At 50.2% G+C, this 14,300-nt stretch overlaps 5 protein-coding genes across 5 annotated transcripts; 2 read left to right on the forward strand and 3 right to left on the reverse strand.

Annotated features, from left to right (window-relative positions):
* Positions 1-264: 264 nt before the first annotated feature.
* On the reverse strand, positions 265-4,989 carry CC77DRAFT_1058384 (P-loop containing nucleoside triphosphate hydrolase protein; the record flags this gene model as incomplete). Its single annotated transcript, XM_018528130.1, has 6 exons — positions 265-1,389; positions 1,438-1,746; positions 1,808-3,933; positions 3,989-4,502; positions 4,552-4,860; positions 4,909-4,989. The coding sequence occupies 6 exons, from the start codon at positions 4,987-4,989 to the stop codon at positions 265-267; spliced, it is 4,464 nt and encodes a 1,487-aa protein (XP_018389308.1).
* A 1,181-nt stretch (positions 4,990-6,170) lies between these two features.
* Positions 6,171-7,977, forward strand: CC77DRAFT_635531 (hypothetical protein). Its single transcript, XM_018532551.1, has 2 exons — positions 6,171-6,652; positions 6,714-7,977. Exons 1-2 carry the CDS (start codon positions 6,488-6,490, stop codon positions 7,869-7,871), a joined length of 1,323 nt encoding a protein of 440 aa, XP_018389309.1. The 5' UTR covers positions 6,171-6,487; the 3' UTR covers positions 7,872-7,977.
* Positions 7,978-8,848: 871 nt separating this feature from the next.
* CC77DRAFT_928639 (cutinase precursor) lies at positions 8,849-9,618 on the forward strand (the record flags this gene model as incomplete). The annotated part of the gene is made up of 2 exons (XM_018534068.1): positions 8,849-9,070; positions 9,127-9,618. 2 exons carry the CDS (start codon positions 8,849-8,851, stop codon positions 9,616-9,618), a joined length of 714 nt encoding a protein of 237 aa, XP_018389310.1.
* Positions 9,619-9,782: 164 nt separating this feature from the next.
* Positions 9,783-11,374, reverse strand: CC77DRAFT_635375 (pectate lyase-like protein). The gene has a single exon (XM_018532549.1). The coding sequence runs from the start codon at positions 11,041-11,043 to the stop codon at positions 9,835-9,837; it is 1,209 nt and encodes a 402-aa protein (XP_018389311.1). The 5' UTR covers positions 11,044-11,374; the 3' UTR covers positions 9,783-9,834.
* On the reverse strand, positions 11,234-13,544 carry CC77DRAFT_635402 (amidase signature enzyme). Its single transcript, XM_018532550.1, has 3 exons — positions 13,073-13,544; positions 11,709-13,007; positions 11,234-11,647 (listed from the first exon to the last, which is right to left on the reverse strand). The coding sequence occupies exons 1-3, from the start codon at positions 13,366-13,368 to the stop codon at positions 11,425-11,427; spliced, it is 1,818 nt and encodes a 605-aa protein (XP_018389312.1). The 5' UTR covers positions 13,369-13,544; the 3' UTR covers positions 11,234-11,424.
* Between the last annotated feature and the right edge of the window lie 756 nt (positions 13,545-14,300).

Genomic DNA, 14,300 nt, shown 5'->3' on the forward strand with positions numbered 1-14,300 from the left:
GACTGCGAGTTGTGAGGCTTTGCAGACGCGGAAGATGCGGCGTTCGCGATTCCCCATTGCGCCCACACATCCTTGTTGCTGCTAACGCAAATCGTGGCGGTGCCACGCAAGCCTCATGCTTAAATCCGGAACCCGGCTTCAGCAGCCACTTATTTTTCCACGCGACAGCAAATTGTCAAAGAATCAACTAATCCATACACAAGTAGTCTATACATCCTTACATGAAACACTTTTTGCTAAAAACAACATCTCAGACCTCGACATCTAGGCCAACATGCCCTGAAATTCGCCGCCTTCTCTAAGCATGTCTTGGGCTTTACCTGCTTTGATCAGCTTGCCTTTCCCAAGCACCACACAATAGTCCGCCTCCTTGACTGCCTCCAATCGATGTGCGATCGTCACCACCGTACTACTCTTCATCTCCTCCCGCAGTACGCTTTGAATCCTCTGTGCCGTCTCGAAATCAATACTAGCCGTCGCTTCATCCATGATCAGTATTGGACTCCTCCGCAACATGGCTCTAGCTAATCCGACAAGCTGTCGTTGGCCCTGCGAAAGGCCCTTGCCGCCGCCCTCAATAGGCGTCGTAAGAGTCCAGTCGTACTGGTCGCCACCGATCTTTTGCAGCACTGATAGACAAGAAGCGTCCGAGTAGACAGACAGAGGGTCCAAGTTCTTGCGCATGGTTCCTGGAAAGAGGACAGGCTCTTGGGCGAGGAACGTAACACGGCTGCGGAGAGCCTGTTTATCCACAGTAGATATGTCGATCCCATCAATCAAGATCTGCCCGTTCTCCGCCGCAATGGTGGCAAGGAGGGAGAGGGCCAGAGTCGACTTCCCAGAACCCGTGCGCCCAATGACGGCTGTGTTGGAACCTGCTGGAATCTTCAGGGTAATGTTTTGAAGCGCAGGTTCAAGGTTCTCTGCGTAACGGATCGTCACATCGTCAAACTCAATGTCGCCACTGTATGTAGGCCAGTGTGCTGGCGGCTTGACAACGCCGGGTGCTTCCGTCTCGATGTCGAGCAGCTCAACCACACGCTCAACACTGGTAAAGTCCATCTCCAGTGTTCCGTAGATCCTACACATCCACTCTGTGTGAACAACGAATTTGCCCGCGGTGATGAGCACAAACGCAGTGAGTCCGGGGGTTATATGTGTATACACGGCGATGAGTGTCATAACGAACGTAGCACTAGCCGACATAACACTGAACCGAAGCGCAAGCCACGCTTGGAGCGACCAGTAGAAATGATCGTTCTTCTGGAAGTTGTCGACGACCTCAATAACACGAGCTTGAAATCTCCGTTGTGCACTGAAAGCTCGAACGGTGGTAAGGCCTTCGAGGAGCGCACCAAAGTTACTCATGAGTGGTGATAGCGATACCATCTGTCTCCGATTAGTAGTCAAAACCTTGTGTGAGTTTGCGTGACTCACCTCAAGTCGTCTCAAACTCTGTGACGTTGGCAGGAAGCGGAAGAAGTAATAGACGAACCCACAACCAAGCAGCAGGCCAAAAGCCAGGAAAGTTGGGGTCGAAGACAAAATGATGACGACGGCGCTCATCCAGCCTATGGCCTGCCATGCAAACACAATAAAGGCGTTGCTTAGTTCGCCATCAATGGTGTTCATGTCACTAGTCAATCGGTTCATCAATCGCCCTACTGGTGTTACGTCGTAGAATCTGAACGTGGCATGGGCAACGCGCTCAACAGTTTCCCTGAATATGGTCTTGGCAGCGTGGTACTAAACGTAGGTGTATCAAGTCAGTGCATGTCTTACATGTAGTTTGTGGAGAGACACTTACGCCCACGCCGAACATGATCAGATTCGTCCACCAAAAGAGTACCGCGGTCGCCGTGATGAACAGGAAAAAAGTCCAAAGCCAAGGAACCACATCTTCCGCTGGTGGTGGTAGGAAGTCAAAGATACCCTTGTGTTTGCCCGGCTCGTAGCTTTCAGCCCAGGACTTGATAAACCAGGTCTGCGCAACGTCAAGCAAACGGAACAACGCCATGACGAATATAGCGACAGACCACCATCGGAGAGTACCTGCTCGGATGTAGCGCCAATAGACACTCCATTTGACACCTCCCTTTGCGCGATGTTCATCTTCGATGAACTTGTCGGGTACAGCCGCTGCTTGTTCTTCCTCTCGCTTCTTTGCGTCCTCCTCTGCCTCGGTTTCGTTCGTCTGAGTGCGCTTCAGTGCGTTCGCATCTTCAACTTGACTTGGTTCGTGGATCGTAGCTCTGCCCTGCTCTAGGTGAACCCATTGCTTCGCAATGCCATGGCATATTTCTGTTCGATGTGTAGCAAGGACGGTTGTTCTACCTTCGAGCAATGGTCCAGCTAACAATTTGGCGACGATGAACTCGGCTGTCTGGTGGTCTAGAGCTGACAACGGATCGTCAAGCAGCAGCACTTTTGCGCGGCTATAGACAGCTCGCGCCAGCGCCACGCGAGCTTTCTGGCCTCCAGACAAGCCAATGCCGTTCTCTCCAATATTTGACAAGTCTCCATGCTTGAGCTCAGTCATGTCGGGTAACAATGCACATGCTTCCAAGGTCTGTTTGTAGCGGCTCTCTTCATAGGGGTACGAGAAGAGTATGTTGTCGCGAATACTCATGCTTTGAAGCCACGGGGTCTGCGCGCAGTACGCAACTACCTGATCAGGGCGCACAAGCTCACCGGCTGTTGTATCAAGCTCGCCCAGAAGAGCTTGCAGCAGCGCTGTCTTACCGGCGGCAACCTCGCCGTATATCACCGTGACCCCAGCAGGGAAAGACAACGTGATGTCTTCGAGGACGTTATGATCTACTCCAGGCCAGGCAAAAGATGCATGATGGAGACCGAGATCAGCAGATCCTTCTGGCACGACATCCGTCTCTTCTTTATCTGGTTCAGCCATGAACTCCTCAATACGGCCCATCGCGACGTATGCATTGAGACAAGTAGTGACGAGTTGCGGCAATGCTCGAAGGTACGATTCCAGCAGGTTAAACAGATCAAACGCAGGAAATATTAGATCAATGCGCAAGTTTTGGCCGGCCAACTTGGTGAAGGCGTAGAAAGCAACCGCAGGAAACAGCCCAGAACCAAATCGTAGAATGAAAGAGAGGGATGTCGAAAAGATGATGTTGATGATGCGAAGATGCAACTCTTTTTGACGAGACTCCAGTATCCCATCCAGCCATGCGCCTTCCCAGCCGTACCAGCGCAAGTGACGAATAGACTCTATAAATTGGCTCGTACGTTGCAATTTCTCGTCCGTTGCCACTCTGCGTTTCTTCTCGAAGTGGACCTGAAAGCGAGCAATGACGATATTGAGTAGCTGTGAAGCTGCTAGTGCCACAACACCGAGCAGGCATGCCCAACCCAGCATGCGCCAAATCAGTATAGTCGCAAAGATGGCACCGGCAGGCTTAGTAACGATATCGGAAAACTCCCAGAAGCGTTGTGCTATCTCGTACGCATCATTGCGCATCAGATTGAGGATCTTTCCCATTGATGCGGCGTCTTTGTCATCTTTGACCTGCGCTTGGACGCTCTTCGTAAAGACTGATCGGACGGACATGTTCAGACGTCCTAACCAACTTTTGGGACTTGCTTTGATCGTTGCGTCAATATCACCACCATTCACGCCGTTCGTTGCGCGTGCCTCATGGTTACTGTGACCATTGGTTTGGTCTTGTTTGACTTCCTGTTTGGCACCCAAGATCTTGCGATGGAGTGTCTTCTCATAAAGCATCGTGATGAGCTCACCTCTACATCTCTCGTACGCTCGTCTCTGGTACCATAGGTTGAAGGTGTTCAACTGAGCAGATATCAGACGCAACCCCAGGATGACACAGGCGTAGGTAATCGTAGCGCTGTTGTTTTTGTCCTCCAAGGAAGCGAGAACTCGCTGCAAGAGTACCGGCGTGAGTAGAGCTGCTTTCGTCAGATCCATACTAAGCAAAGTAGAGGATTTAGATTCTAGACTTACTCGCACACAATCGTATCACGTTCAAGACAGTGGTGCGTACTAAGTCCATACCATTCGCGACAAAGATTCTTTTCGTCACCGAACCTTGGAGCTTTCGGAATGCCTCGTGGAGCCGAGCATGCTTGAACTCCCAACCCAAGTCCCAGATGTCCTCGTCTTCCATTTGGCGTGTCACACCTTTTTTGATCAGCGGTTCCATCCAAGACACCGTCATGTACTGCCAGGGAGTCAAGTTGTCTTCAGGAGTCCGAAGTTGCACTGTTGGGGTGTCAAAGGCAGGGCAGATATCTTCTCTTGGTAATGCAGGATCTCTAAGAGGCATGTTGAGTATCGTAATGATGCCCAATATAGCGGCCGCAGGCGCGACGACCCAGGGAACATCCTTAGCTAGGAATTTAGATGACCTATGGGACAGTGCGACCAGCTGTTCCAGTAAGAGACCCGTGAACAGAAGCAACAGTGGCAAAGAAGCTTTTCTTGGACGCTCTACGAGGATAATCGCCACTGTAATGGCCTAAAACAATTGTTAGTCGACAATCCCAGCTACGCTAGAGCTCACGTACCCATGCGATAGCTGGATATATAGCTGTTGGTTGACGGCTGGGAAAGAAGACATTGAGGATTTGGAATGTCAGGCCGATCGTAGCTAGGGCCAAGAGGGAAAATGTCCCAATCACAGGCCGACGTGTCGAAGGTGTTTCTGCCTCACTCGACTTCTCCTTTGCCTCGTGTACAAAAGGTTTCGTCCATCTTGGCCAATACCCATCGATGACCCGTAGCGAGTACTTGAGCAGTACTAATGCCGCGAGTATAGCTGGTATAGTTGCAACAAAAGGCAGAGCACATGGGGTAAATTGTGCTGCTCTTGTATCCTGGTGAGGTCAGCTGTATTCTAAGAAGCTATCTGAAGCTGTACTGACCCAAATTCGATGGCAATGCGATATTGGTGGTATATCGGGAAATCTTGGAGCCGAAGACAATGGGATCTGGAAGGACGCCATAATGCTTGCCTCTTACGTTTGCGCGTCAAGACCTATTTAGACAACAATTCCTTCCACCTGAGCCCCAGCCGATGAACACTTGGTCGAGCAGTAGTGAGCATGTATACAATGTCTTACGCGGTTTTCCTAGGCATCAATGGAAAAGGTCCCCAGCGAGGCGAATGTCGGTGAAGTCTTCAAAGGCAACCGCAACGGCGCGGCGACTGGCTCCGGCCGCACTAGCGTACCCCACTGATGGCCATTGCAGGTGTTCGGGAGAGAGCAGAACATCATCGCAGTATGAAGTATCTGGTATCCTACACGCACCGGAGCATCACAGCTCGACCTTTCTCCTGCATGAGGTAGCACTAGAGCTAGGTTGCATGCGCGCGCTCGGGATGTTAAACGCATGCCGACGGGATGGCCTTGCCGCTCACAGTAAGACGAAAAGCGGAAACGCGTCATTGACACAAATAATACTAGAGGATGCAGTTTGTTCACCGATCAAACCATGATGGGGGTACAGGTCGATGACATCGTGGTCCTTCTCTGTGTTCCCACGAATACGCGCTAATGCAGCAGGCGCTAAGAAGAGGCGCAATCTTCGGAAGAACCGAAGGATAGACGAAACACCACGCTCCCTCCCAACCACCTTGGCCCTGTTGCACTGCATCTGCCAGTCCTATCTCGCTTTTGAAGGACGAATCCTACTGTTCGATATCGGCGCCTCGACCATGTGAAGAGAGCACAGTATGACGCACCCCACGTCGCTGCCTGCATCTCCTTCGTCAGCGCGCCCAGAACACAGTCTTTACTTCTTCCATGGCATTGCCAGCCACCGCCACTGCAAGCCACTTCATCATCCTAGACAGGTCCAGTGTCTAGACTGCGAATCTAGACGCTCGGTTGTTGGGTTGCGCAAGTATGGCACCGATCCTAGGAAGGCTGCGAGGCTCCTACATTGCAGCCTTGCCTACAGCAAATGCGATGTAGGGACCAAAGCCATCACCAGCCTGACATCCATCAGACATCCGTTCTAGTTGTATCTACGTGTCTTGGACTGGGCACAGCCGTCGGATATGCACGTCTGTTGCACCAGACAAACACGGCGTAGTCTAACTTACTGCAATCAGTACTTGCGAATGATGGTATCGAACGACCACATCGTTCGTCGCTGGCTATCACTCACTACGGCCTTATCCGAATCGTTTACTGATTTAAAATAGACATGGACAGTATCGATTGAGGCTGATGTTGTTGAACGTGCCATTCTTACCCTGTTGTCAATGCGAGGATGCGTTATGAAACATGCGAAACAAATGGTACAGCAGTGACATTCCGCACCGCCACACGTACGCTCATGCGATCTCTGCATTTGCTGGAGAGCAATCCTACAGCGCTTCAATGAACACAACTGATACGTTTAAATGACAACCTTAGCGTATGGACTTCTTTTCTACCACATGGCCAGTTTTCTATATCGTACATCATCTATCATCCATAATTTTCACACTCAAGTATGGTTTCCCGCACCCCTTCAGACACCTCTTGTCTCCGTCAGTTGCATGGATCAAGACCAAGCTCACTATCAGAATCTAAAATTGAACCTAATGATCCAAATCTCACAACCATAAAATATCCTGCGGTGAGACAACGACTCACAGCCACCAACAGCGACCCCACAGTGAGTATCCCGGCACAAATTGGATGTGGGTCGTATATTGACTTCGTACCACCGCATTCAGACTCTAGCCTCTACTGGTTCACCCATCAGCAAGATCGCCACCCGATCGCACAGCCTAGTTGATTCGGCTACCTGCAACACTCGTTTGAATCGGTCTACTCGGTTCGTCTCTGATCCGTTCCAAGATCGAGAACGAATTGCTGCAGAAGCAGTTCGAGTTCCCAGGGAATCTATTCCGCGAAAGCGTCAGCGGTCCGATGGTAGTCCGGATCCGGATGTGGATAATTCATCCACATCAAGGTCTTCGGCTTCTCTATCGACCCCCGATACGAACAAAAGAACGACTCGACAAGTCCGTCAAGACAACAATAGTCATTCACCAGGCATGACCCCGAAGACCGCCAGATCTACCCACGATAGCCTATATAGGGAGCTACGGAGAAAGTTGACTCCTACTGATCAAAAAGGCTTCATGTATGTCTTGTGTGATCCGCACAATAAGAGAGGAGGCTACAAGATTGGATGGACGACTCGAGTATTCAGAGAACGTATCGTCGAACATGAGAAGGGCTGCAACTTCACAGCTGATATAATCCACGTCTCGGATCACGAGATTGAAAACTGTTCTCGCCTGGAAAAGCTTGTGCATACTGATCTGGAAAGCCATTGCGTGCCGCTTCATTGCGACAAACATAAATCGGTACACAAGGAATGGTTTCAGGTTACTGAAGAGATGGCAGTCGGGACCGTGAAGAAATGGGAAAAATTCATGCATCGAGAAAAACCATATGGCTGGAACAGACAGCTGAAGATCGTATGGGAGTACCTCCTCGAGACAAGAGCGCCTACATCTCTCGATGTACGTACATTGGCACATGATGCTCGTCGAGAGCATTGGGAGAGAATAATTGCGCCGCCAACAACGGACGACTACCTTCAGGCTTACCGAGCTCGCATTCAACTGTTGCTGAAAAACCTCTTCTGCAACCTATGCGATACCTGGTTGTACGTACAGAAGTTCTTCTGGCCGATTTCCAGCTTGATCTACGGCATGATCACATTAGTCTTGGCTCGAAACCTCCTGGCATTCTATGCGTTCGTCTTCGTGCTTGTATGCGCCAGTGTACATGTCATGTCTCATGTAACTCTGAGTCCTCCAAAGCGAAAGTCTCGGACGCCTAAGAAGATGAATGCAGTAGCTAGTCCGCTGCAAGGGTAGACAGTGAAGAGGGATGGGACATCCCGCGCTTGATGAATGCCTTTTAGCCGCAATTCAGCAGTCATGATTGCTTTTGAGATAAATGCCGAAAGTAGGATCTTGAACCCGGGGATAATCACCTCTGCAATGTATGCGTTGAATGCACACACTCTCTTTTGGGAAGGTACCAAGTTCCCATGCCGTTCTTCCTTTACTCGACGATAGGCGGTAATCAACATCCAGAGTTCCGACCTTTGTCAAGACTACAAATATCGCAGTCCGGTATTTTCCGCGCAATCATTCGCTTCGCGTTACCTGGGGTCTCTAGCGCTCTCTGAATTCTGCAGTGGATGTGATGCGGGGTACGTATTCTCGCGAAACGGAACCTTCGATGTATGCACCCCACATCACGAGTTGTCATCTCACCCAGGATGATGGTTCGTTGCATCCATGAACACTGAACCGTGCCTCGGCTTCGATTCGCGAGCTTGACCGCAACGCTCGATAGTGTCCTTTCGATCCCGCAGCAAATCCTCGTCCCCGTACCACGCGACCCATCCATCCCACCATCAGCCGTTCATCCATGTCTACTTCATATGCATGCCTAGACACAGATCCCAGGCACAGATTCCTGGGCCGAGGAAGCTCAGATGCGACCAAGATGCTTACTGGTCAGACTATCGACAGTCAACAGTAAACACCAGATCTCGATCTCCCAAAGATGGTATGTGAACGGCTACAGCACTCTTTGGGGACAGCATGTCCGTTCATCAATATCAGAGATGCATTCCAAGATGCTAGGCAGTTTAGATACCGAGGCAGTCGTTGAGGGTGCCAGTGTGAAGACAGTATCTTGTACATGTAAGAAAGAGCATAAAAGGAAGGGGATGCGTTACGATTAGAGACACAGCTCAGCCAAGCAGTCGACTCTCAACTTCCTCAGAATACCCACCTTCCAGAGCCATCAGGCACAGTCTATCGCTATCCCAATCGCCAATATGAAGTATCTTGCGATCCTCTCTTTCTTCACTTCTCTCGCTCTTACTTCGCCCATCGCCGTCGCAGTACCCGTCACTGCGCCCGCTGATGAGCCTCAACTTATTACTCTCGAAGCCCGTCAGTCTAGTGCCACCAGCAATGAGCTCGAGACAGGAAGCAGCGCTGCATGCCCACGCACCATCTTTATCTTTGCAAGGGGAAGCACCGAAGCTGGAAATATGGTGAGCACAAACAGGTCCACCACATACTTCTCTATGTCAGTAATTGACCATCATAGGGCGCACTTGTCGGCCCTTTCACAGCAAACGCTCTTGAAAATGCGTACGGGGCGTCAAACGTCTGGATTCAGGGCGTAGGTGGCCCCTACACTGCCGGTATCGCAGAGAACACTCTTCCAGCCGGTACTTCTCAAGCCGCCATCCGCGAAGCTCAGCGTCTCTTCAACCTTGCCGCGAGCAAATGCCCGAACACGCCCATCACTGCAGGTGGTTACTCTCAAGGTGCTGCGGTCATGTCTAATGCGATCCCCGGTCTCAGTGCGGCTGTGCAAAATCAGATCAAGGGTGTGGTGTTGTTCGGCTACACTAAGAACCTGCAGAATGGAGGGAGGATCCCCAACTTTCCTACCAGCAAGACCAGGATTTACTGCGAGACTGGAGACTTGGTCTGCACCGGTACGCTCATCATTACGCCCGCACATCTTTTGTACTCGGACGAGGCTGCTGTGCAGGCACCCATCTTCTTGAGGGCTCAGATCGCCGCAGCATAGTTGGCTCTGAGGTTTTGGAGGAGCACCGTGTAACATACATGGATAAAACTTTGTGTGCTATCGTTTCGGTTGTCAGTTCAAGCAGGTGCTCGGATGTCTTATTACATGAAGGATGCAGTCTTTACAGCAGTCGCTAGTCTTCGAATTAAGCCAATCGTTAATAAACTTAACCGATGCGTCATGCGAGATGATGCTAACGACGCAGACCAAATTCACCTAGTAGCTACTCGGTACTAAGCTATTTGCCCATTCCTCCACGTCTTTGAATTGTTCTTCGACATCGTCGGGTATGCCATTACCGTTCGCGTCAACCCATTGCTCTCCGCCATCAATAGTTCCTGGTCCGGCCATTGGACTAGCATTCTCATCACTGATCAACTCTCCCGTCTTCCCATAGCTCTTCAACTCTTCAACGAGTCGCGCATCAACCGCATCGCGGACTTTGCTTGCACCAACAGACTTCTCAGCAAGCGTCAACGCATCGTTGGCTGACAAGACTTTCTCAGGTGCCGGAAAAGGAAATTTTGCTGCCTGGATGTTCATGCCGCCATAGTTGCTGGATGCTACACCAAGCTCCGATCCGTCCAATACACCATCGCGATTAGAATCATAGAAGTTTCCTTCAACGTATCCCTTGAAGTTCTCGTTTCCTCGCGTGAAGGCTGTTACGCTGGTACTCGGGCCACTAACAAAATAGTTTCCAACGATATTCGCTTCGCTCGCTGCACTTGAATCTCCAGCAATGTATCCGCCTCCTCCTCCCCAGTTGTAGACAACGTTGTTGGTAAAGTCATTCGTACCCTTGACTTTTGGATTTCTCGTCTTGTTGTCAATGTACAAGTTGCGGAACAGGCTGATACCATTCCCGACATTTGTTTGCATCAAACCGCCACAAGAATGTGTCTGAAGACCCTGCCCAATGATACTGTTCTGGATGGTGATGTTACCGACTTCTGAACCAGATATCGAAAAAGTTTCGTCTCGGCCCCAGGTTACAGAGACGTGGTCGAAGATCATGTTGCTCCCCTCTGCAATCGTGATGCCATCTTTGCCACTACTACCTCCTTTTCCCATTCTGATGCGCAAATACCGTACGACTGCATCGTCAGCATTGCTGAAACTCCAGCCGTTGCCGTATACTGTAATGCCATCACCAGGTGCTGTTTGCCCAAGAATGGATATGCGTTTCGACACGACCATGCGCTCAGTGATCTTAATCAACCCACCGATGGCGAACACAACGATGCGGTCGGGTTTGGAAACGGCATCACGGAGCGAGCCTTCACCGCTGTCGTTGAGGTTGGTGACAACGTAAACGGTACCGCCACGACCACCGGCCGCGTTGCGACCAAAACCTTCTGCACCTGGAAAGGCAAGGGCAGCGGCGGAAGCCACTAGGAAGGGAAGAAGAGCAAATATATGCATGTTTATGGTGATATAATGGACGCGATGAAAAACAGAAACATGGGCAGACAAATGTGTTATTATACGAATCCACTACATGGCATGCCTTGGAATAATGAAAAGAGCTAGCGATATTGCAGCTCGCTGCTCGTGGACAGCATCCTGAGTCGCGGTTAGGTGGACAAAACAGGGTGGATTGTTCCTTTAATTTACCCCAGATGTTCATGATCGACAAGGGAACTAAAACGTTAGTCCGCCAATCACGGCATAGGATGCGCTCAGACAAGTATGGGATAGAGCGATGCAGTGCAGATCCTGCAACATGTGTAGCGTATACAAGCATACACTCGGTTCGTCGGGGTATTGTGTTCCGTAGAGGTGCTCCCACTTGCTGCGCTCATCTCAGTACATACTGGAGCCTGTCTTCACGTCCCCAGAAATGATACCAGCGTCTGCAAGCTCAGCGACCAAGTCCATGAGCATATGATCGCATCCTGCAGCAGCTACCATGCCAATTGTAATAGGCAGCGTCTCATTTCTCTCGGTTACCCTGCTGAAATAAGTCCTTTCACCAATTGGAATAGTGTAGTCAGGCAGTGCAGCCAAAACAGACATCTGATTCCCGCTATATTCAAAGACTCAGAGTTAGTATATGTGCCAAGTGTGATTCATACAGAAGAGCTTACGGTAGCCCCGCAGCAAAGATACCACCCGGTGCAGTGGTGTATATGTCACGATAGTCTTCTGTACCAGCGCCCATGGGATATAACACCAATGTGGATTCACATGTGGGCGTTAGAGTTTCTCGAAACCATGATTGAAACGTCTTTGTGCGCTCGATAGCAGTGGTGTAACTGGAGGTTGGCAAGGTAGCAGCCCGGTTCCATCGCGCTCGTGTTTGTGGATTCCAATACGGTGCTCTGCCGAACTTAGCGATGTACTGCTCCCTGAATGGTAGACCTAGGTCGCGGTATTGATCGACGTTGGTGATATTAGAGTATGTGGAGCCAATGTATGATGCCGGGCCTTCGGAAGTGTTCGTGTATGTATTAAAGCTGGCATTGGCGTTGAAGGTTGTCAAGTTGGCATCAAGGAAGGTAGCGAGCTGGGAGATGAACGAATCGAAGATGTGCATGCTTGTTCCATTCACAGTGGGCCAGAACAGGTCGGGTAAAACGATACGCTTGGGATAAGACGTATATACCTTGGCTGGATACCATCTTCTATGTACGGCTTGTAGCAGCCGAGCCGAGCGAGCCAATACGCCCGGCGTATCGAAAATTGCTGATATGGGTAGAATTCCATCAAGCGGCAGTGAGGCGTTAGTGACACGCATGCCGAAAAGACCATTTGCCATGGCTGGTAGGCGAACAGATCCACCCGTGTCCGACGCAGTTGCAATGTCCATCCAGTTGTATGATGCGAGTCCAGCTCCGGAACCCGCCGACGACCCTTGAGGATGCTGGTAACCATCTCCCCTGGGATTAAAGGGTGCTAACTGATCCACATAGTCAGCGGTTGGCCGCTCTCCAAGCGCAAATTGTGTGGTCTTCGTCTTTCCGATAACGACAGCGCCCAGATCAATCAGCTTTTGTAATGCTGCCGCGCTCTCAGGGGCAGGATTGACGAGGTCTCGATACGCTCTGTTCCCGCCACTAGTGCGAACTCCCTTGAGGTCGTAGATATCTTTGACCCCGAGTCGCTTTCCTGATAATGGTTTGTCTTCTGTGGGGAGTGGATAGTATAGTCGAGACGGCACTGCGATACTAAGAGCTCCATAGGCATCTCTCAAAGCCAAACCTGTGACAGGAACGAAAGTACCATTTGGACCCTCAGTGACAGATTCCACGAAAGCAAAGTTGTGATCCCAATACAGTCGATAAACCCTAGTAACAGCATTTGATGGGTGGAGCAAATATGGACCAGAACTCAAGTCGACATCCACCACGCTATATATTTTAGTGCATCCGAGCGAAGTAACGTACCTGAAAGGTGCGCGTACGAAGTCAGTGTGTGTCTCTTGTGCAGTTCGTACAGGAGCTTTTCTTACGCATGCGCGCCGTCCGACAGGGTACCCAAGCCACCAAGCACCAGCGTCGAGAGAAAAGGTTCTGTGTACACATCATCGTGAGAAAGAAATGAAGTGATGGTCGATTCTAGTAGCTCCGCAGTAAGGGTAGGTTCGGCGAAAGAAAGGTAGGTAATTGGCACCGCTTCAGTTCTCTCGTTCTCAAATGCGAGGGTTGCTGCGACAAGGTCTGGGGAATAGTACGATGTGGAGTTAAGCTGAAAGACGGTAGTTGCTTCCACGATGGTTGCAAAGTGCAAAAAAGATGCGAGCCTCATGATAGGCGACGCGAAAGCTTAATATTAAGGCAAAGTTCAGATGCGCCATGACAGGGCATCTTAGCAAACTTATATAGTCAACACTTCGGTTCGATCTCGCAAGTTATTGTAACGCGGAGTGCAGATATCGTTGCACCTGGTACTTTGCTCTGACAGCTCGTGCAGAAGTGGGAGAGACGGAGGCTAGCGTATCGTTGATAATGCAGGCAAGAGACTTGGCATGACGTCACACAAGAAGAACGAGTTCAGAATCGACATCCCGCAGATAACGATTCAGGAACATGAGTAACATCCATGCGCCAAATGACAAACCGGTCGATCGACTGATTTGTATACTACTAGAAGTTCTCTCTCAGGGGAGGGGAGGTAGAAGTACCTATCATAGATAAATGAATATGACTAAAGTCTGATTTGTCGAAGCCGCGCCCTCATTAACTGCAACCGATCTTTCAGCCCTTTGATGGGAGCGGATCAACAGTCGCATTATGCTTCGAATCGGAACTGCCCTTTCAACAGACAAGTCAACCATGGGCTCCTGCTTCCTCAAAAAGTATCTACTCACCCTAAAAGTCGACAAAGCCAAGATCTGATGATGCACCGATCCCACATTCAACAGTGGATATCTGTCAGTTTGCAGGACAAACGTATGCTGATTCTCCCAAAGAACCATGAAGAACCGATAAGACAATCGCTCCCATGTGAAGGCGATATTGATAGCATGCCGCTATATCTAATAACGGGACATTCCCAAGATGTGTCTCAGATATTTCCCTAAATCAATGCAGGCTCAAGTTGCAAACAGCTGAATGTTTGCGCAGTCTTATCAGTCCTCATATCCAGAACGCCTAAGCTATGCCCGCAAGACCAAAAATGAGCCAATGGTTTGAACCACTTCAAGCCAGAGTCCACAATGCCGTACTCTGCTGATCTTC

Source organism: Alternaria alternata (genome assembly GCF_001642055.1).
Source record: "Alternaria alternata strain SRC1lrK2f unplaced genomic scaffold CC77scaffold_4, whole genome shotgun sequence".
Lineage (NCBI taxonomy): Eukaryota > Fungi > Ascomycota > Dothideomycetes > Pleosporales > Pleosporaceae > Alternaria > Alternaria alternata.